Consider the following 23422-nt stretch of genomic DNA (forward strand, 5'->3'; position numbering starts at 1 on the left):
TTTTTATGCAACTTTTACAGCATTTTTATGGACAGAACCAGTAAGTATTACAATATTTCTGATGATGGGCGGCACTGAAGTTTTTCTTACCCCCTCTTTCATTTATCAAATAAATTATTCATTCTTTTATAGAAACATGGTGGCAGATAAAGGCCAAATGACCAATCCAGTCTGCCCATCCTCAGTAACCTCCAATTCTACCTGTTCCTAAGCGATCCCACATGCTTATCCCATGCCTTTTTAAATTCTGGAACAGTCCTAGACTCCACCACCTCCACCGGGAGGCCATTCCACGCCTCCACCACCCTTCCTGTGAAATAATACTTCCTTAGGTTACTCCTAAGCCTATTCCCTCAACTTTTTTGTCATAGGCCCCCTCATTCCAGAGCTCTCCTTCATTTGAAAAAGGCTCTCTTCCTGTACATTAATGCCCTTGAGATATTTAAACGTTTCTATCATGTCTTCTCTCTGCTTCCACTCTTCCAGCCTATACATGTTGAGGTTCATAAGCCTGTCCCTGTAATTTTTGCATTGAAGACCGTTTACTAATTTCGTAGTCGCCTTCTGGACCGACTCCATCCTATTTACATCTTTCCATAGGTGCGGTCTCCAGAACTGCATGCAGTACTCCAAATGGGGCCTCACCAGAGACTTATACAATGGCACTATCACCTCGTTTTTCCTGGTGGTCATGCCTCTCTTTATGCACCCAAGCATCCTTCTGGCTTTGGCCGTCACTTTTTCTACCCGTTTGAAAGCTTTAAGGTCATCAGACACAATCACCCCCCAGTCCCGATCGTCCTTCGCACACTGAAGCACTTCACCCCCTATACTGTACCGTTCCCTCGGATTTTTGCAACCCAAGTGCAAGACCCTGCATTTTTAAACCTTAGTTGCCAAATATCAGTCCATTCCTCTAGCTTCGCTAGGTCCTTCCTCATGTCATTCACACCCTCCAGAGTGTCCACCCTGTTGCAGAGTTTAGTATAATCCGTAAAGAGTCAAACCTTACCAGACAGCCCTTCTGCAATATCGCTCACAAAAACGTTAAAAAGAGCCGGCCCTAGGATCGATCCCTGCGGGACTCCACTGACGACCTCCTTTTCTTCAGAGCAAGCTCCATTTACCACTACCCTCTGTCTCCTTCCAGTCAACCAATTTTTAACCCAATCAATCAGTTACTCTAGGTCCCATACCGAGAGCACTCAATTTATTTATCAGTCGCCTGTGCGAAACCGTGCCAAAGGCTTTGCTGAAATCCAAATATACCACATCAAGCGCCCCTCCCACATCCAACTGTTTGGTCACCCAGTCGAAGAAGACAGATTCGAATGACACGACCTGCCACTAGAGAAGCCATGCTGCCTTGGGTCCCGCATTCCATATAGTTCAAGAAAGCTCACAATCCTCCTCTTTAGAAGCGTTTCCATTAGCTTACTCACCACCAAGGTCAGACTGACAGGTCTGTAATTATCAACCTCCTCCTTACTTCCACTCTTGTACAAAACCACATTCACCCTTCTCCAGTCCGCTGGGACCACTCCAGTATTTAAGGAAGCATTGAAGAGGTCCATCAGCAGAGCCGACAGAACTTCTCTGAGTTCCTTAAGCACCCTCGCGTGTATCCCATCAGGTCCCATTGCTCTGTCTACTTTTAGTTTGGCAAGCTCCTCACAAACAGTCCTCCGTAAACGGGTCTTGGTCTACCATACATTCATCGCCTTTAGCCTTTGTTTTCTGCAGCCCTACCCCTGGTCTTTCATTTGTGAACACAGAGCTGAATAATTGTTAAGCAGTTCAGCTTTATCCTTATCTTCCACATATTTCTCTCCCTCAGCTTTGAGCCTCACAATGCTATTATGGACCTTCCTCTTCTCACTTACATATCTTAAAAAGGTCTTGTCCCCCAATTTTACCATATTAACTATCTTTTCCTCCCATTTGCCGCTTCGCTTTCCTGATAGCTTCCAGCTTCTCTTCGCTTATTTAGGTATTCTCTCCTGTCCTCATCTTTCTGAGACGTCTCGTAACATGCAAAAGCTAGCCTCCTTCCCCTTATCTTCTCAGCTACTACATGTAACTTTTGTAATTTTCTAACATAAAGGTTAGTTGCCTTTAATATAACTCCTTTCAGTCTTGTCCATTGCTGTTCCCATCCCACTAACTGTTCCTTGAGAAATTGCCCCATCTCGGCAAAGTTAGTTCCTTTGAAATCAAAGACCTGCAATCTCGAATGAACCATAGCACATGATGATCACTAGATGCCAAATGATCTGCCACCTTGACGTCAGAAACGTACTCTCCATTCGTAAGCACCAGGTCCAGAACAGCTCCATCCCGCGTCAGTTCAGTCACCCACTATCAGAACAATTCTTCCTGTAGGGTATGTAAGATCTCTTTGCTTCTAGACGACCCCGGAGCCAGGACACCCCAATCAACATCCGGCATATTGACGTCACCTATCAGTAGTACTTCCCCTTTCCTAGCTATCTTGCGGATGTCTTCAATTAAGTCCCTGTCCATTTCCTCCGACTGTGAGGGTTGTCTGTATATCACTCCAATATAGATACATTTTCCTTTCCCTCTTTCCAGTTTAACCCACAGCGCTTCTTCCCTACCCCACATGTCCTGCAGTTCTGTCACTTGGATATCATTCTTAGCATATAATGCCACACCTCCACCCTTTTTTCCTACCCTGTCCTTCCTGAATAGACTATAGCCAGGTATAGCAACATCCCAGTCATGGGTCTCCGTGACCGCCACTAAATCCAAGTCCGCTTCCATCGTTGTAGCCTCAAGATCTAGAAGTTTGCTTCCCAAACTATGGGCATTGGTATACAAGGCTCTCCAGATTTTACTCTTTTTATTCACTTCCATAGAGGTATTAGATGTCCTACCTTCCTTGGGGTTAATTATGGCTTCGTGGTCTTTTATACCCATCTCCATCAATTTTAGTTTAAAGCCCTCTTTAGTACTTTAGCAAGCCTGTTGCTGAAGACACCCCTTCCCTTCCTTGATAGATGGACACCATCACCGCTCAGTACCTCTTGGAAGATCATCCCATGGTCTACGAACCCAAAGCCCTCTCGTTGGCACCAACCATGCACGCCTAGATGCTTCACCCTCTGACCCAAAGCCACGAAGTCTCGTATGATACGTTCAGTAGGATACTTAGCTGTATCATTTGTGCCAACATGGATGAGTTTTTTTAGATGTTTCTAGCTCTTCTACCTCCAGGGCTGTGAACCGATTCTTTAGCTGAATAGAAGGTGGAGTTGGAGGATTCATCTTATGGGACTTGGTGACTTGCTTCCAGCAGTGCTCTGTCTGCCCAAGATCTTCTCTCCCTTTGCTGGAAGTCCATGGTTGCCTCTGCTGCTGTGTGCTTGCCTTCTCCACACTGCCTTCATTCTTTGTGCTGCCCCACGCTTAGTTCTTAAAAGTGAACGATAGGGCAGGGCCTTCTATTCTTGCAATTCTCCTAAAGACTGGATAGAGAACCAGCATTAAAGCCAAGATAGCGTGGGAGAAGTGACAGATAATGAAGCGATATAACAAAGTAATAATGGATTGGGGAGGGGGGGGGGGGGGGGAAGGGAGGATACACAGGCACATGGTTCTGTTCCAGTATAGGGGAAGCCTATACTTTCAAAGTTGGTACTTTGAAAGATAAGATCTGCAGATACGAAGGGAAATTCAAGCTGGACACTCAGACCAAGGGTACGGAGTAACCCTGAGATTTACACCTGTGCGGATCAGACAATCCGCATAGGTAACTGGGCAATATAGAGTTAGCTTTGGCTACCTGTATCTCTGCTCCTAGTGATCACATCACCTCCCCCAAATGCAGGGCAATTTTGTCTTTAAGACAGATGGGGAAAAGTTAATGGAATGATAATAGTGGTTTATGGAAACTGATGAAGGCAAAAGTCATACACACAGGCAGAGAGCAGATGGCCATCACCTCCTACTGGTTTTAGGACCACATTTAGTCCACCAGAGAGCCTCTATATACCTTTCACTATTGAGAAACACCTCAAAAAGGAGAATTTGAGAGGTACTTTGTACAATTTTACTTTAAAAGCTCCTTTAAGAACACACCTGAATCTGAGTTGGAGAACAAGTGGTCATTCAATCAATACTGCAGGAGAACTGCTCTGGTATTTTTTTGGTTGGGGGTGGGGAGGGTTAAGTAATGAGAAGAGTGAACCCTAGTTACCATACCTGTTCATCATATCTGGAACAGAAGCACATGTGTACACAACTGATTCCACATTTGTAACAAACTGACAAGGAGAATTGTGCATATTAGTAAGAAAGTTGTTTTATTGGAAAAATTAAAATCAAGGACTTTGAGAGACAGCTTAATTGCAGATTACAAAGTGCTAAGCAGGTGTATGATGTGGAGTTACTCTATGACTAGACAAGCAGTATTACTCCTGCCCCATTCAAATATAGGCAGATCTGGTGTTTGATCTAAAAATCAGGTTAGCACAGCATAGCTTGGGTTATGCAGAAACCCAGTTCCAAGTAGCAGAGCTGTGCATTTCTTAAAGGCAACTCTATAACCGAGGCCCCCATATTTATGCGTGTGTTATATGTGTAAAGGTTTAGAATACCAGTATGTACACAAGAGAGCATGCACATATTAAGTTCTAACAGGGCACCTAAATGCTATTCTGCAGGATACCCACTTAACTTAGAGAAGTGTTTGCAAGAGTGATGTATACAGGGGCAGAGCATGGGCGGGACATAGGTAGGGCCCCCACTTACACAAATCCCTGCTACATGTAGGTGCCTACATTGATATCAGCTCTGTGGATGATGCAATGGCAGGAGGCTAAAATGGCAGGTGTGTATTCTAAAACACAACCTAAGCGCCTGGGTTCCATTATAGAATACAAGTATAATCTGCTATTAGCGCAACTAACACGCAGCTACAAGATGCATAAACAGATGTGCCTGGTTATAGAATTTCATCCAGTGGATAAGTAAACAGATACTAATGCAAGAATCTGAGATTTGCTGTTTTATCAGGATATAGTGATCATCAGCCTTAATGGGATCGTTTCCCAAGTTGTCTTTTATTAAACTGTTTCCACATTCCCAATCTTTTCTTCGTAAGGTGGAGGATGTGCTTCTGGAGCAAGAAGTGGGTCAGTGTCTTCATCTGCCTGGACACCATCATCCTAAAACATGGAGCACAGAAAAGCATTAATGAGACAGGACACAAATAGATTTCTAATGGTTACATTCATCCTATGCCCAGTTAACAAGTTATAAAGTCAAGAATGAATATCCTGTTGGCAGCAAGTGGTTCCTTTTTTCTGCAGTGCTGTTCTAGCAGCCTTGTGGTTGTGCACTAGAAATGGACAGTAGAGGCTGACTGAATTTTGGTTTCGTTACAGTGCCAAAACTGGCCCCAAATCCTTTTTCTGACTGGTTTCAGCTGAAACTCCAACATGTGTTCTCGGTGGAAGCTGAAAACATTTTATTTATGACATTTATATTCCACTTTATCCCAAACAAGTGTGCGTTCACTGCGGCTTACAATAAACAGTATAGGATACATAACAAAGAATAATGCATAAGAAAGTAATTTGTTGTACAAATCCCGTCTGTTTCCCTCCCACCAGGAGTTGCTTCTCCCCCCTGCTCACATATAGGTGCCCCCCTCGGGGCTACCTTACAATCCCTGGTGGTCTAGAGGTGTATTTGGGGCAGGAGTGATCTCCAGCTGCTCCTGCCCCTGGCTGGCTGTACTCTCAAAATGGCAGCCATGACCTCTAGTGGCAATCTTGTGAGACTGCCAAAAGATCATCGCAGCCACTTTAAGAGTAGAACTGGCATGAGCAAGAGTGACTGGGGACCACTCCTGCCCCGAATACACCTCTAGACCACCAGCGATTGTAAGGTATTCAGGGGGAGGGGAGCTACTTTATTTTTTTTTGCATGCAATGCAATTGAAAGTAATGCAGTTATGAACATACATAGTAGTTTATATAGTAATTAAGGTTTAGCAGGAATTTGTTTGTACATTTGGAGTGATAAGCTCCTTAGGAATTAGCCTCTCTGTGGAAATATGACATCAGCTGTGGCACAACGTCAGCCACTGTAAAAGCACTATGGCTTTTGATTCTAGTTTTCATTAACTGAGGTCAACATGTGCGGAAACCATTTTGCTTGGAAGTAAAATATGGTCTTTCATTATTTAAAATAATTATATATATTCTGGCTTGGATACTAGTTGGGCGATTCTAAAGAATTTCCAGGCTCTTTTGGGCATGATGAAGATGCAGTGGCGTTAAACATGTGGCATACAGAAGTTAGGATTCAACAAGAAAGGAATCTGCAGCGATTTGCTTTCAAGAACAAGTACTGGTCAGCTTATAGTGTTAGTAGGGAAATAGTAACATGAAATAAAGTTTATATATTAGAAAAAAATTTGAGAAATAAATTGCTTATGATTGTAACTTTTCAGAGTACATAGTTCTCACATTCAGTAACATCAATGGGCTTTTTTATTCTGGATCAGGCTGGTATAATGTCCACAGTGTAGACCAGTGTCTGGACTCCTTCACCGTATTTTAGTAAGAATCTATATCATGCTTGTCCTTAATCAGTTTTATAACTAAATAAAAAGCAGGAAACATCTCCATATTACTTTCTTTTGGTACTTGTGCAAGTTTGGGTAAGCATGTATTAAAAAGCTGGTATTTTTTTTTGAACCACACATTCTCACAAAGTTCCTCTGTCTCAGAGGATATTTAACTACATCTCCATTGACTTGGGAACCTAAAACGTGCCAGACTCATTGAGAAATCTTTGTTAAAATGGTTATCCCAGTTGTCGGCCTGTGCTTGCAGTTTCTGAGACTGGAGGGTAATCTCCTGTGGGGTTAGCAGAGGGCTGCTGCCTGCCAGCTCGGACAATCCCCAGTGGGCCTTATTGGTTCACATTCACACAACCAATCTTTAGTTTTCAGTTTCAGTGTCATCCAAACCAGGCGATAAGTTTGTCTAAATACTTTCAGCCAGTTTTGGTTGACCTCTAATGGACGGCTTATCCAGTTAGCACAACAGGTCCCTTCTTTGGATAAGAACTCAAATCACAAGCAATTCACATTTTTTTTTACAATTGACCGTTTTAAAAAGAATAAGAGAACAAAAAGATGACAAATAAATGGAGTCTTTAGTGACTGGCCTATGGGAAGAAAGTTTACTCTCCGGGGAAAGAACTTTGGTGGATTTGTGCATGAGTGTGGCAGACTCTGCCTAGTGCTATTACCACAAGGGGTTTCAGAAGCCATTTGAAACCCACAGCCTAAGAGCAGGACTGACTGGTGATGGCTCTGCTCTCACTACATATATATTACTGGGGATAAATAAACTAGAAGAACAGATCCCAAAACTATATCACAAAAAACGTTCTTCCTTTAAAATATTTAATTTCTTTTATTACAATACATATATCATATAAAACAACTTATGCTGTGCAAGTTCCGGAACTTGCCCAGTCACACCCTTCACTTCACCACCCAATCACATAAACCTTGTGTGGACACATTTCTATATATCCACAATCTGTGTACATGCTCCCCAATTGTTGTTTCCTCAATTTCAAATCTCTTTTGTGAAGAGAGAAGGTGTGAAGAGTTGGAAGGTGCTTAAAGTCTGGAAACAGTATGTAAATTCCAGGAAGCCCTTGACACACTGCACTGATTCACTCTGCTGAAGTAACACTACTCCAAGAAGAGTGCTGGAGAGACTTTGTTGTGAACATTGTGCTCCCGTTTGATGTGATTCAGATTTTTATGATTTACAAGGATTATAATTTGAACCGTTAAGGACAATATCTAAGACACAAGTGGAAGATTTGAAATTAAGGAAACTAACAATTGGGGAGCATGTACACAGATTGTGGATATATAGAAATGTGTCCACACAAGGTTTATGTGAATGGGTGGTGAAGTGAAGGGTGTGACTGGGCAAGTTCCGGAACTCGCACAGCATAAGTTGTTTTATATGATACTAGTAAAAGAGGCCCGTTTCAGATCAAATGAAACGGGCGCTAGCAAGGTGTTCGTCGCCAACACCCCCCCCCCCCTCCCTGGCCAACCCGCTATTCTTCCATTGCTCCACCCCCAACGTCATGACGTTTGACACGAGGGCGGGGCCCAGAGCGATTTCCCCCCCCCCGCCTCCCTCCCTGCCAACCCCTTCGTTGTTCTGCCATTGCTCCGCCCTCGAGGGCGGGGCCCAGAGCAATTTCTCACCCCCCCACGCCTCCTTCCCTCCCTCCCTGCCAACCCCTTCGTTGTTCTGCCATTGCTCTGCCCTCGAGGGCGGGGCCCGGAGCAATTTCCCACCCCCCCACGCCTCCCTCCCTGCCAACCCCTTCGTTGTTCTGCCATTGCTCTGCCCTCGAGGGCGGGGCCCGGAGCAATTTTGGTGGCTTTACCACCACGAACCTTCGAACCTTTTTGAAGAAGTCAGGGCTTGGCTTCACTGACATCAGTGTCCTCAGAACGTTGAGGGTGAGTTTTATTATAGTAGATATGTATTGTAATAAAAGAAATTAAATATTTTAAAGGAAGAACGTTTTTTGTGATATAGTTCTGCTCTCACTACACCATCAGGCTGGAGATGGGTGGCTCCTGGTTGCTGTCTCCCTTACGGAGGAGGGGGGCAAGGGACTGGACATCTACCCCTTACATTAGGCACTTATTTGTGACTGGGTGCAAGTGCAAATGCCAACATCTAGGGGCATATTGGATCAAAATATGAGTTCTTCTTATGACAGGAGAACTACACATTGCTATCCTTAGGGGTTGAAGGAGTGGTTGAGGTGGGTCCACCAAGTCCCCTGGCAATTTGTCCTTGAGCACCACATGTAACAACCCCCTGTGGCAAACATGTAAAAGCCATTCAACAATCTTTACACATGTGAAAAAGTTGCTAGGGACGGGCAGCCAGAAAATTGACCCATTTCTTATATTTTATTTATTTTAGTTTAATTTGTACCCCGCGCTTTCCCACTCATGGCAGGCTCAATGCGGCTTACATATGCAGGTACTTATTTGTACCTGGGGCAATGGAGGGTTAAGTGACTTGCCCAGAGTCACAAGGAGCTGTGCCTGAAGTGGGAATCGAACTCAGCTCCTCAGGACCAGAGTCCACCACCCTAACCACTAGGCCACTCCTCCACTATAGTTTCTGGGAATGTTTTTTTTTTTTTGCCCATTTTTTTTCAATCTTTGGACCAAAGTCAGAGTGCACTCTATGTGCAAAGAGGGTGCACTCTTTCTGGAAAAATACTCACTATGCATGCACAGTGGTTTACACATGTACAGTAGTTCGCACATGCTCAGTGGAGTACTCTCTTTGCAAATAGCGCATACCTTCTCTACAGTGTGCTGTATTATCAGCAAATAATAATAACCCCCCCCCCCCCCCCACACACACACACAGTTTCCTGCTTCTTTGCATTTGATACTGATATGGGATATTTAGTTGACATGTCCCATATAAGAAAAGGAGTTCTTTAAAGTTGCTTATATCTATGGCTCCTTCTAAATAAGGGCCTATGTAAGCATTAACAACTAGATTCTATATATCATGAGAATACAAAAAAAAAAAAAAAACGACACTAATGAAATTCGCATAAGCATATTCTGTAAAGTACACCTTAATTTAAGTGTACTTTATAGAACAGGCTTAAATTTTCAGGCGGTTTATAGAATATGCCGAGTACTGGCGCATGCGACAAATTAGTTGTGACCAATTATGCCAAATAAAACCTGGTGTAAATCCTGAAGCCTAAACTGCGCGCAGACCAGGTGTAAGCAATGCACATAGATTTTAGGAACGCCCATGGCCTGCCCATTCCATGCCCTTTTTTCATCTTTGCAACTTAGAATTTATGTGCTCTCTGTTACAGAATACACTTAGCAAGTACTGCATGTAAATTCTAATTAATGCCAATGAGTGCTGATAATTGCTTAACATCCAATTATGAAATGAATGTCAATTAGCTTGTTAACCAATTACGTTATGCACATTATGGAATACGCTTTGATTTCTGTGCTGACATCTAGGCGCACTATATAGAATCCGACGGTAAATGTTGCTGTGGACATTTAAAATATCCACCCATCTTCCATCTGAAATGGTACTAGATCTGCACCAAAAGCCAGGTGTCGTAAGGCTTAGGGCTTTAATCGTATACTTTAAAGAAGAGTAAATAGGGAACAAGACAAACTGCCTTTAAAAGGTCAGAGCTCTCTAGAAAAAGGTCATCTGATGAAGCTCTGTGAGCAGATGAAGGATCAACAACTGGAATTTGCTTCACAGGAAGCAATTCGTGGGCAGATACGGCACTTTAAAAATAGCACCAGAAGAGTGGGGCTATACCGACTCTATGATCAGAGCTAATTGCATGCAAATATAGGCACACAATTAGCTCTGATCATAGGGGGGAGTGCGGGAGGATTGTGCCTAAATCCTCCTGCACTAGTTTGACTGGTCCAGGCTGTCAAAAGCCCGGACCTGTCAAATAGCCGTCTTCAAATCTAGGCTAAAACCCCACCTTTTTGATGCTGCTGCTAACTCCTAACCCTTACTCACTTGTTCTGTACCCATGTTTTATCTTTCCTACCTTAGTAATTCCCTTATCTCATTTGTCCTGTTTGTCTGTCCTAATTAGATTGTAAGCTCTGTTAAGCAGGGACTGTTTCTATGTACAGTGTACAGCGCTGCATACGTCTAGTAGCGCTATAGAAATTAGTAATAGTAAATGAGGAAATAGAGGTCTGTGGGACCCCCATGCCTCCGCCATCTGCCACCCCCCCAAACTCCACAAACAACCAAAAAAGTAAACCCTGGTGGCGCAAGTGGGCTGCTACCTGAACCCTGAGCTTCCCTAGTAGATTAGTGAAGCTCTCCCCCTCTCCCCATACCAGGGGCGTAGCTACGGGTGGGCCTGAATTTCGGCTCAGGCCCGCCCACCCAAGCGCACACACTGCAACAGCCTACCGTACCACGGCAGACAGCACCCACTCAGCTGATCTCCAGGCTCCAGCCCACCTACCTTTTGGGCTTGCAGAGTCAGACTCGGCAGTCGGCACTGAAATGCACGTCGTATCACGCAGCTCGTCGTTTCATCCTAAGCGGTATGACCGTATGATGTGGCTGTGCGCGGCGGTGTGCTCAGCCTCGCTCTCGCTCCGTCCGCTCGCTCCCGGCCATCAGGGCAGGCTAAAAAAATAGCTGCACGCAGGGATGAGCATGGAGCTAGTGCGAGCCTGGCCCTGGAAACGTGGAAAAGGTTCTTCGAGATGTGAGAATAGAGTTCCTGTCTCGGTACTGAACCGTGGTGCTACTTTACTGTCATGCAGCTGCCAGCCCAGCTCTGCAGGTAATAACATTTTAAATGCTTTTTTATTTTTACATCATAATTTTAACATCATGTAATTTTTTTTTTAATTAAGCTAGCTGGGGCCTGGGCACTATTAAAATTTATTGTTGTGGAATTTCTGGGTGGGTTAAGCACTTCACTGCCTAGGGCAAAAAATGTATATATTTAAATGATTAAAATATACCTTTTTTTGCCCTGCAGTGAAGAGCTCACCCCCCCACCCAGAAGCCCACCACTATGACCAGCCAGCATTTTGATTACTCTTTTGTAACCAAAATGATGGCTCTGGTCTGGTAGTGGGCTTCTGGATGGGGGTGGGGGGTAGACATTTCACTGCCTAGGGCAATGAGGAGCCCATCCCCACCCAAAAATTCCCCAACAATAAATTTTAATAGTGCCAAGCTAGCTTAATTTTAAAAAAGTTGTCTCATTTTGGTGGGTTTTTGGGTGGGGATAGTCTCTGCAGTGCCTAGTTTAAAGTAAAAAAAATAAATAAAAATGTAGGCGCTGGCAGTTTTCTCTGAGTGGACCGGTGCGTGCAGAGGTGGGCATGAAAAATAGTCTTTATTTAATTCCATAGGGGGTGGGTAGGGAGTAGGACAGGGCTGATGCTAGGCTACAGGGAGGAGTGGGGTGGAAGGATAGAGCTGATGCTTAGCTATGGGATGGATGGTGGGGAAGGGAAGGATTGATACTGAGCTACAGGGATGGATGGGGGGGGGGGGGGGAGTAAGGTAGAGAAGGGAAGGGCTGATGCTGAGCTAAGGGGATGGATAGAGAGTATTGAACGGAAAAGCTGATGCCAGGCTGCTGGGATGGATGGGGTAGGGTAGGGAAGGTTTTTATGTTTTTGTAATATGTTTTAAAATTAATGTGTGTTGAATTATGATCAGTTTAGAATTGCAGAGATAATGTGGCATAAAAATGTAGAAAATCAATAAATTTCTAATTTTTGGTCCTTTATTCTGTAATTGATGAGGGTTGGTCTGTGGTCTGCATGAGCAGATGAGAGTTTCTGCTGGCATGTGGTTTGTATGGGGATCTATGAGTCTGAGTTGTCTGGGTTCTCCAATGGGATGTATATTGCTGTTGTGTATATTCACTGCTGCCTTTTTAAAGGTACTGTTATTGGAACTGATGTTATGGTTTGCAATATAGGCTCTAAGAAGCTTCTTTGCAGGATCACAAGGTACTTGGCAATGAAGGGATTTTGTGTTGCTATTATTGAGGTGCTACTACAATTTGAATACATTGTTCCAGGATTGTGGGGGTGCTAAGCTTTAGTAAAAGGGCAACTTTATTATGCTTCTGCTACCTATGTTGTTGGATGTATTATTATTATTTGTTACATTTGTATCCCACATTTTCTCACCTTTTTGCAGGCTCAATGTGGCTTACATGTAACCATTAACAGTGTTAACCGATTCCAGTCTGAACAAATACATGGTATGAATGAATACAAAGTGATACTGTGGTAGAATGAGGTGCATGTATGGTAGGCGCAATTGGGGGAACTTAGAGAGGGAAGGGGGGGAAGAAGAGTCAGGTAATGTCTTACGGTCTTTGGTTACATTGTGTTGCAAGTGTCCAGGTATTTTTATGTTGGGTCGGTGGGGTATGCTCTTCTGAACAGGTCTGTCTTTAGTGCTTTCCGAAAATTTAGGTGGTCGAGCGTACTTTTTACTGCTTTTGGCAATGTGTTCCATAGTTGTGCGCTTAGATAGGAAAAGGTGGATGCATAGGTGGATTTGTATTTGAGTCCTGTATGCAAATGTAAACTCAGAAGATCCTTATCACAAAACTTACTGAAGTTATTATGATTTTAGCTTCAAGGAGAGAAATTTCCCGGAAATGTTCCCGAGATAAATATATTTCCTGACAGTGTTCCTTACTCTGCCCCCATGGCAAAACAGAGTGCACACCCATATTAGCTGTGGGCCCAGCCAAAATGTCAGATCTGGCTACGCCACTGCCCCGTACCTTGTCAATGGAGGAGGGACTAGCACACTCACTCCTCGATCGGCGCTGCCCTGCCCTACCCAGTGCATCCATTTTGAAGGCGGCACCGGACAAAGAGGGTCCCTCCTCCAGTGACAAGGTATGGTGAGGGGGGGCTCCACTAGACCACCAGGGGAGCTTGGTGTTCGGATGACAGCCCACTTGGGGGGGGGGGGGGGGGGGGGGTTGGGTTAGAGATTATCATGTCAGGGGGCTGGAAGTCCATGGGACTTCCTGCCCCCCCCCCCCCCACGTGTTGCTGTGCAGGGGATGGGGGGGGGGGGAGAGGCCCTAGCTACCAGGGCCCTGACAGCTTGTGGGGGGTTTAGGGGCCTGTTAGCATGCTGAACAGGGCTCCCCATTCCTTCTCAATGCTTTGAGCTGGCGTAGGATTTGTTGCGGGAGCAGTGCCAATGTTTGGTGTGCTGCCCGTCGAGCATTGGTGGTGGGGAGGTAATGCCCCATACATTTTCATGCTCATTGCATTCAGAGCTGGTGAGTGCTTTGTTACACACGCTCGCTGGCTCTGATCATCGGTCAGGCACTAATACGGCACCATTGCCCTCTAGCGCCTGCGTTTGCTTCTGATTATCAGGGCCTCTGTGCATGGAATGGATAGGACACCCGAAAAATAGACACAAACAGTAAATGAATTTTAAAAAAAAATGGAGTGCAAGGCTTTTGTACAGTCGATCGCTAGTGACTCTCAAGGGATGATAAACCATTACAGCAGTAAACTGCATATATCGCTAAACTGTGGCTTTACTGACCAGAATTGTCAAAGTGGCTAGATTGCAGTGAGGGACTTCGGGCAGAGAGAAACAGTAATTTTTTTTTAAACTGCTTCATTAGTTTTGGTGGCTGTGAGGATTACTACAAAAACTTATGGGCCCTCTTATAAAGCTGCCGTATCACAGCAAAAAAAATGGCTTACTGCTGGGCACACCAAGGCATCCTGCAGTAATTTTTTTTTTTTTAAAGCACTAGGGGTAGGTCTGGGAATGGAGAACGGGTATGTTCTGCACTAATCTGTTAGCAGTGGGCACTGCCATGTGCTAACCGCTTAGCGTGGGTTTAATATGCAAGTCCCTACCATCTACAAAATAGGTGGCAGTAGGGGCTCACGTGCCAATGGCCACATACTAATGGGAAAATTAATGTGGCCATTAATAAGGAAAATAGAAAAATCAGACATTTTATATCAGCGGTAAAAATGGCCTTACCATTAAGGAATGACCTGCATAAGGTTTTTTTTTAAAAACTGCTGTTTAGTGAAAGGGCACCTTGGTATTCTAGGCAATTTTAAAACATTTATCAATTTATCCAGCCTCAAAGCACATCACAAACAATATCCACAAAAAAATGGAAGATGTCATATGTATTCCCATTCACATGTAACATCTCAAACATAAAAACATTTGATGTAAGATCAGGATAAGAAGATTTAGGTCCAGTCTACTAAGTCGCGCTAGTGTTTTTAGCGCATGCTAAATGCTAAAGACACTCATACAGGTGGCTCTAGCGTTTAGCGCACGCGTTAAATTTTAGCACATACTAAAAACGCTGGCACACCTTAGTAAACAGGGCCCTTTATTTTGTAAAGGCTGTCTTGTTGTTTACTGGATGGCCTTTGCCTCTTTCACCAGTGTCCCATGTGCTAGTGATTTTTTTATAATTTGGTGATCTGCTGTGAATACACTTACATTGGATTGGGAGAAATACAGAAAAATAATTCTGCAAAATGTTTCCCTTGTTAAAATGAGCAATTATCCAAACCTACACCCTTTATATCCCCTTCTAAAAATGTGATCGATTATCTGCCATCATCTTGCTCCTCCGCTTCTTGGTGTGCACGTTGAGAAATTCAGACTTTGTACTTCTTAAACTGTAAAAGCATCTTAATACTGCAACTAGGGATGGGTACAGGTTAAACAAAACTTGGATACATTTTATTATTTTTCAATTTTGGGGCTCTTTTTTTTGTTACTTTCACCAAATTGGATAGAAATTTAAGCACTAACTTTAAGAGGGATACAGATCTGTTAGTACCCATATTTTGAGTGCAATAAAGTTATTTTCTTTATTCTTCCAAACTACCTTTGATAATTTCAGCTTCTAAATAGTTTTTCTGCATAGACCTCAATTGATGGTGTCATGAAGCATATATTATCTCCCCCCATATTCAGTCAGTAGTAGTCAGTGGTTTTTTTTGTTGTTTTTGTCGTCACTGGCTAGATTAACCCCCAATCAGTGTTGCCAGGTGGGCGGTTTTACCGCCCAATTGGGCGGTTTTCCGCGACCCGCCGCGGGAAATTTTTGCCCGCGGCGGGTTGCGGTTTTTTGGGCTGCTTTTTGGGCTTCAGGGCGGTTTTTTGGGCGGCTTTTTCGGCCACGGGGGGCAGGGTTAGTGACGTTTTTGGCCGGGGTTAGTGACGTGGGAGGCGGGGCCGGTGACGGCAGTGGGCGGGGTGATGACGCAGGGGTGGGGGTGTCAGGGGCGGGGTTTGAGTTTGGGCGGGTTTTGGGCAGTTTTTGTGCTGGATTGGGTGGGAAAAAAATTTTCCACCTGGCAACACTGCCCCCAATATTCAGTGTCAGGCCATGTCCAGCACCAGCACTGAATATTGGGGCTAATTTCAGGAGGCAAGGCTGCCGGAGTTTATGCAACCCCTGGCTGAATATCGGCCAGAACTTCCATAACTAGTTTGGTCCGGGAAAGCCCTCCTCCTTCCTACCCCTCTCCCCTTCAGCCCATGGGAAAGAAAGCTTCTCCTCACCTCTGAGGTGTAGGTAGGCCCCTTGGGCGGCCCACATAATGTCCTTGGGGGGTTGTTGACGGCTCAGAATCGAAGGCTTCTTGTTCCTGCCCCTTGTGGCAGGTCTCCGCAAATGGCTTGCTATGACCTCTGTAGGGGGTTTTCCTGCTGTCTCACCTTTGCTGGACTGAGGCCTGGTTAGGCCTGAACCAATATGGATTCTGCAGCCTAAAGCCTGAATACATGAACCTGTTTTTACTGAAGGAAAATTACTTCTTGACACCAAGCATATGCTGACCTGAAACTTGCCTCCAGTTATCTCCTGGGAAGATGCGGAGGAGCGCATTTCTCAGGGACAGTGTCTCCAGTAACATCTGTGAACCATGGAGTCGAGTGTGGTACTTCCAGCCTACTTCTGATAAGATGTTTTTGATGCAAGTCTACAAGGCCACTCTGTCATGACTATGGGTAATCTGCTGGACGGAGGTACACAGTTAGTGATTGTTCTACATTTGTCACCAGCTGGACCTGGAGGGCAGGGCCACTGCTGGGCATGAGATAGAAAGAAGGTTTCAGGATATACGGATCTCTCTCATAAGATAGAAACTGATTTGCCTGAACACTGTGAATTGTATCTTTGTGCTGAGCACTGCACAAAGTCAAGTCCAGAAGCAGCTCTCTGACTTTCTCCAAAGACTGTGTAACCTGTTGCTCACCAAGCAAGGACATTGGACTAGTACTTGACTGAAGAGGCTCACAGGAGAAGTTCTGCTGGAGCCTGGAGAGGAGCCAATCCATCACTCCATCTGGACGTCAAACCTATAGACCACAAGGGTGACGCACACTATTTTCCTCTTATGGCGAAGGTTTTAGTTAGTTTTGATTTTTTTCCTGTGAAGGACTGGGTTTGTCCCAGGACTTGTGGTCAGTAGCCTAACTTTGCTGCTAAGTTGGTAATCTCTTCTCAGGATATACTGTAATTGTGTAGTTACAGATTTACATATATTCATATATCTATTGGTAATCAGTGTATTTTTGTAATGCAGACATACAGTATTTTATTTTTGCATTTTGCTTTGGTATTGCCATTATTTAACAAAAACCTAAGGGCCACGTTTAGGTGCTGGTCATATCTCCTAGCCAAACGAGTCCAGAGTTAATTGCTATCTGAGTGATTTTCTGTATGCTACAGTACACCTCTCATGGCACATAATAGTGAACTGCTATGAGTGGTCATGGCAAACCATTTGCTGAGGCCTTTGCTCCTGGCCCCCAACAACTCCAATGGACTACCAGGGACATCATGTAGGACATGGCAAGGGCCTACATACAGTTCAGGGAGATTGGAGGTTGGATGGGAATTGATAGAAGGGAGACTACATACAGGTGCTCTGCACCCTGTTTACATATGAGACACCAACAAAATCCATGCACGAAATCACAAATTCATCAAGCTCACTAATTGGCTTCATGACCATTGCCTTGTCCTTAATCCTGCTAAATCAAGTTTGTTCTTTTTTCTACCAAAATGAACATCTTGTTATCTATATCTATCCTTCTTTCAAGCATTCCAGTCCCTCAAACTGATAAAGTTTGTATTCTAGGTCTATTGTTCGATTCCACTCTCTTTCAAACATCTCTCAGAGTTGTCCAGAGTTGCTACTTCATCTATCCGTTCCCTGATTCTCCCTTCAGCTCTTAACATTCTGACCCACTCATTGGTAATCACTCAATTGGATTATTGTAATTCGCTGCTTCAAGGTCTTGGGGTGAAGGAACTTAGATGTCTCCAAATCATCCAGAAACATTGCAATTCGTCCAATTGCTATAAGGAAGTACAACCATATTACCTCACACCTCAAGAATGCAAACTGGTTACCAATCAACTATTGTATAACCTATAAAATTCTATTAGTTCACTATATATTAGCCTCTAGAGAACAGTTATATCTTTTCTGCTATTTGAAACCATATAGACCTTCAAGAACTCTGATCAGCTCAGCAAAATCATCTTATTATCCCCACATATCGTATGATAGTCCATGAACACACCAGGCACACAATATTCTCTGTCCAGGGACCTCAGCTCTGGAATGCTCTCCCAGGATGCTTGAGATTACAACTCTTTATCCCAAATTCAAGGCTGACCTTAAAAACTTATTTGCTAACACTTTTCTTTAATGTCTCCCACTTTGGACTCAGTCCAAGATACTGAAGGGGTCTTTTACTAAAGGCGCGCTAGCGTTTTTATCGCGTGCTAAACGCTAGACGCCAATGTATTCCTATGGGAGTCTCTAGCATTTAGCGCACGCCTATTTTTAGAATGTGCTAAAAATGCTAGTGTGCCTTCTTAAAAGACATCCTTAGATTTTACAGAGCAACACCCCCCTTTTGTGTTACCATCAGGCTTATTTTTGAAAGAGAAAGACGCCCATCTTTCAACACAAATTGCAAGATGGGCGTCCTTCTCACAGGGTTGCCCAAATCGGTATAATCGAAAGCCGATTTTGGGCATCCCCAACTACTTTCCGTCACGGGGAAGACCAAAGTTCCTGGGGGCATGGTGGAGGCGTAGCGAAGGCGGGACTTGGGCGTGCCTAACACATGGGCGTCCTCGACACATAATGGGAAAAAAAAAAAAAAAAAAAAAAAGTTTACCTGGCAAACACTTGGACGACTTTACCTGGTCCTTTTTTCCTTACGACCAAGCCACAAAAAGGTGCCCGAACTGACCACTGGAGGGAGGTAAAGGTCGAATGAAAGAAGCTCGCATGCTTCCTGGTTGCTTCCTGTAGGAAGCATGCTCATATTGTGAACTTTTATGGTTACTCACGCCTTGACACAGCGTTACTAGCGAAACCTTGGCCGAAGTCGGTGTGTTTGACCGATGACCCACTTATTGCTTTGTATCTGCACTTGAAAGCAAGTTACTCTCTTGACTTTCACATGCTATATAGATCCCGAGCTGATTCTGTTGAGCTTTTAGCATCTTTTCATTCATTTTGGAACTAAAAGGGTTTTTGCCTATGATGATATAATTCCCAGCAGAAGCTCTCTCAACCCTTGTCATTATTAAATGACTACTTGGGTTGGGTTAAATTCAGAGGCTTTTCCCTAAATTCCCTTTAAAATAGATGCATGCCACAGATTCTTTAGTCTATTGTTGAAATTACTATTTTTTGCCATTACATGAGAGAGTTTTTTTGTTTTGTTGAATCACTATACAGCAACATTCCCCATGCAGATGGCATAGATGCATGTGAGAAGCTCCTAAAAACATCCACACTGGATCATCAATACTCACCAGAAACTATTACAAAAGTAATCAAATTTAATCTAATTCACAACTATTTCCGCTTTAACAATGATATCCATCTACAAATCATGGGCACTGCGATGGGCACTGGACAGCACCCCAATATGCCAACCTCTTTATGGCTGAGCTGGAAGAGACATTTCTGAATACATACCAGACCAAACCCCTAAAATACTACTGGTACATCAATGACATTTTTATGATTTGGACTGAGGGGAAGAAACAAACAATTTTACAGTTCCTTCAATACATACCATCCTACAATCAGATTCAAAATGGTCTACTCCCCAGAAAAAGTCAATTTTTTGGACACCACAGTCTCAAATCAGCGATGGCTATATACAAACATCCATATACAAGAAACCCACAGACAAATGCAGTTACTTCCACAACTCCAGCTTCCACCCTTCACATACAAAAAGATCCATTATTTACAGCCAAGCCACAAAGTACCACCATATCTGCTCTGACCCAGGGGACAGAGACAGACAGCTTGGAATCCTGACAGCATCCTTCAAACAAAGGTTACAACCCCAAAATAATCTCCAAGAATATTGCCTCCTCCCTCAAAACACCCAGAGAAAATCTGCTACAAGGAAAAGAAAGCCACAGACAGAATCCCCCTTATAGTGACATACAACCCAGAGCTGGAAAAATTAAGAAAACTCATAAAAGATCTACAGCCTCTACTCCAGGAGGATGAATTACTGAAAGAGATATTTCCATCCCCACCAGTGCTGGCCTTCCAACAGTCACCCAACTTAAAACACAAGCTAATCAGAAGTAAACTCCCAACACAGACTCAAAAAGAAGAGAATGGCACACGACCTTGCAAATATATCCAGCTGCAAGCTATGCCAAAACATTTCACAGGATCCCACGGTCATTCACAAAGGAAAAATATTCAACATTAAGGAATCTTTCACATGCTCATCTTCCAATGTGGTATATATCATTCAGTGTAAAAAATGCAGTGAAGGATGCTACATTGGAGAAACAAGTCTGATGCTAAAGGAGAGATTTAATTTACATACACCATATGAAAAATGCTAGTACCAACCAGGATGTCATTTCTGTGGGGCAACACTTTACAAAACCAGAACACTGTACCAGTGATTTTATGGTAAGAATCCTAAAAAGGAACTTTAAACAATACAGGAACGTTAAGACCTTTGAAGTCAGAATGATTAAATATTTTGACACCCACCAGACAGGACTTAAAGATCTGGGTTTTCTAGCCCATTATTATAAACCATAAAATTGTACTGCTTTGTCACCCTCCTATCTCCATGCATATCTCCCTGTCCCTCATCCACCCAACCCGACTCTTCCTCTCACCTATCCACCCTCATCCTGTTAGACTGTCCCTGAAATGCTTTGATGTTTCACTTTATATATACATACACATATACACATATATATATATATATATATATATACAGTGGGGGAAATAAGTATTTGATCCCTTGCTGATTTTGTAAGTTTGCCCACTGACAAAGACATGAGCAGCCCATAATTGAAGGGTAGGTTATTGGTAACAGTGAGAGATAGCACATCACAAATTAAATCTGGAAAATCACATTGTGGAAAGTATATGAATTTATTTGCATTCTGCAGAGGGAAATAAGTATTTGATCCCCCACCAACCAGTAAGAGATCTGGCCCCTACAGACCAGGTAGATGCTCCAAATCAACTCGTTACCTGCATGACAGACAGCTGTCGGCAATGGTCACCTGTATGAAAGACACCTGTCCACAGACTCAGTGAATCAGTCAGACTCTAACCTCTACAAAATGGCCAAGAGCAAGGAGCTGTCTAAGGATGTCAGGGACAAGATCATACACCTGCACAAGGCTGGAATGGGCTACAAAACCATCAGTAAGACGCTGGGCGAGAAGGAGACAACTGTTGGTGCCATAGTAAGAAAATGGAAGAAGTACAAAATGACTGTCAATCGACAAAGATCTGGGGCTCCACGCAAAATCTCACCTCGTTGGGTATCCTTGATCATGAGGAAGGTTAGAAATCAGCCTACAACTACAAGGGGGGAACTTGTCAATGATCTCAAGGCAGCTGGGACCACTGTCACCACGAAAACCATTGGTAACACATTACGACATAACGGATTGCAATCCTGCAGTGCCCGCAAGGTCCCCCTGCTCCGGAAGGCACATGTGACGGCCCGTCTGAAGTTTGCCAGTGCACACCTGGATGATGCCGAGAGTGATTGGGAGAAGGTGCTGTGGTCAGATGAGACAAAAATTGAGCTCTTTGGCATGAACTCAACTCGCCGTGTTTGGAGGAAGAGGAATGCTGCCTATGACCCAAAGAACACCGTCCCCACTGTCAAGCATGGAGGTGGAAATGTTATGTTTTGGGGGTGTTTCTCTGCTAAGGGCACAGGACTACTTCACCGCATCAATGGGAGAATGGATGGGGCCATGTACCGTACAATTCTGAGTGACAACCTCCTTCCCTCCGCCAGGGCCTTAAAAATGGGTCGTGGCTGGGTCTTCCAGCACGACAATGACCCAAAACATACAGCCAAGGCAACAAAGGAGTGGCTCAGGAAGAAGCACATTAGGGTCATGGAGTGGCCTAGCCAGTCACCAGACCTTAATCCCATTGAAAACTTATGGAGGGAGCTGAAGCTGCGAGTTGCCAAGCGACAGCCCAGAACTCTTAATGATTTAGAGATGATCTGCAAAGAGGAGTGGACCAAAATTCCTCCTGACATGTGTGCAAACCTCATCATCAACTACAGAAGACGTCTGACCGCTGTGCTTGCCAACAAGGGTTTTGCCACCAAGTATTAGGTCTTGTTTGCCAGAGGGATTAAATACTTATTTCCCTCTGCAGAATGCAAATAAATTCATATACTTTCCACAATGTGATTTTCCGGATTTAATTTGTGATGTGCTATCTCTCACTGTTACCAATAACCTACCCTTCAATTATGGGCTGCTCATGTCTTTGTCAGTGGGCAAACTTACAAAATCAGCAAGGGATCAAATACTTATTTCCCCCACTGTATACTGTAAACGGGACCGCTGCGCCAGTAGGGGGAGGAAGGAAGTCTCCTCCCCAGGATTAATCCGAGCCCCACAAATTTCCACCAGCAGATACCTTCAAATATTCTTTTTCTTTTGTTTCCAAGTTACAGACAAAAGCTTCAGTCCAGCCCTGGGTTAGGGCTGCCCCAGGCAGGGTTGTGCTGCCCCTCACCCAGCAATCCAAAGTCTCTGCCCTTTCTTGAGGGCTGCAATAGTCCCCCCCCCTTTGAAAATACTTTTCAAAGTACATATCACAAGCAGTGCTGGCCTTTCAGCAGGATTGTTCCCTCCTGTACACCAGGGTTTCCAGCTCCCACAGTTCTTACACAACAGGAGCAGCTGGGGAACCAGGCTTATAACTCTTCCAGCCCTCTGCCCTTCCCCCACAGCAAACAGTTCAAATCAAAACAGGCTTCTTCCTTACAACAGGTTTTAAATCAAAACTTTTAAACACATGGCTTTCCACCTTCAGGTGCTACCTTCCTCAGGGCTCTCCAGCTCCCATTCCATCCTGCTTTCTGCTTCTTGCTCAGCCTCTTTAACCCCCTCCTCCACCCAATCCATCCCCTCCTCCTGCTTCTCACCCCACCCTTCCCTCTTACAGGTGGGAGGCATGATGTATTGATTACGGAGCCAGGGGAACTGGGCTTCTTCCTTCTCCCTCCCTCTTGTGGTCAGAGTTGGTATACATCCATCTTGTCTATCCCTGGGGCTCCCCTTGCTGGGACGGGCAATGCATTCTGGGAGACGTAGTTCAGGATTTTGTTGTTTCATTTTGTACCTCTGGGCTGTAGCCTTGTCACAATACATACATATATATACACACATATATATATATATATATATATACATATATATACATATACACACACACTAGTAAAAA

General features: G+C 44.1%; 1 protein-coding gene across 2 annotated transcripts in view; it reads right to left on the reverse strand.

The window, feature by feature from the left end:
• Positions 1-4304: 4304 nt before the first annotated feature.
• LOC115482310 (transmembrane protein 176B-like) overlaps positions 4305-23422 on the reverse strand; it is a 220363-nt gene continuing 201245 nt past the window's right edge. For both annotated transcript variants that reach the window (XM_030222029.1, XM_030222011.1), the window contains exon 7: positions 4305-5189. In XM_030222029.1, coding sequence (XP_030077889.1) covers positions 5088-5189 — 102 coding nt within the window. In that variant the 3' untranslated portion in view covers positions 4305-5087. The remainder of the gene's footprint in view (positions 5190-23422) is intronic.

This window comes from Microcaecilia unicolor, chromosome 1 (assembly GCF_901765095.1).
Source record: "Microcaecilia unicolor chromosome 1, aMicUni1.1, whole genome shotgun sequence".
In the NCBI taxonomy this organism is placed as follows: domain Eukaryota; kingdom Metazoa; phylum Chordata; class Amphibia; order Gymnophiona; family Siphonopidae; genus Microcaecilia; species Microcaecilia unicolor.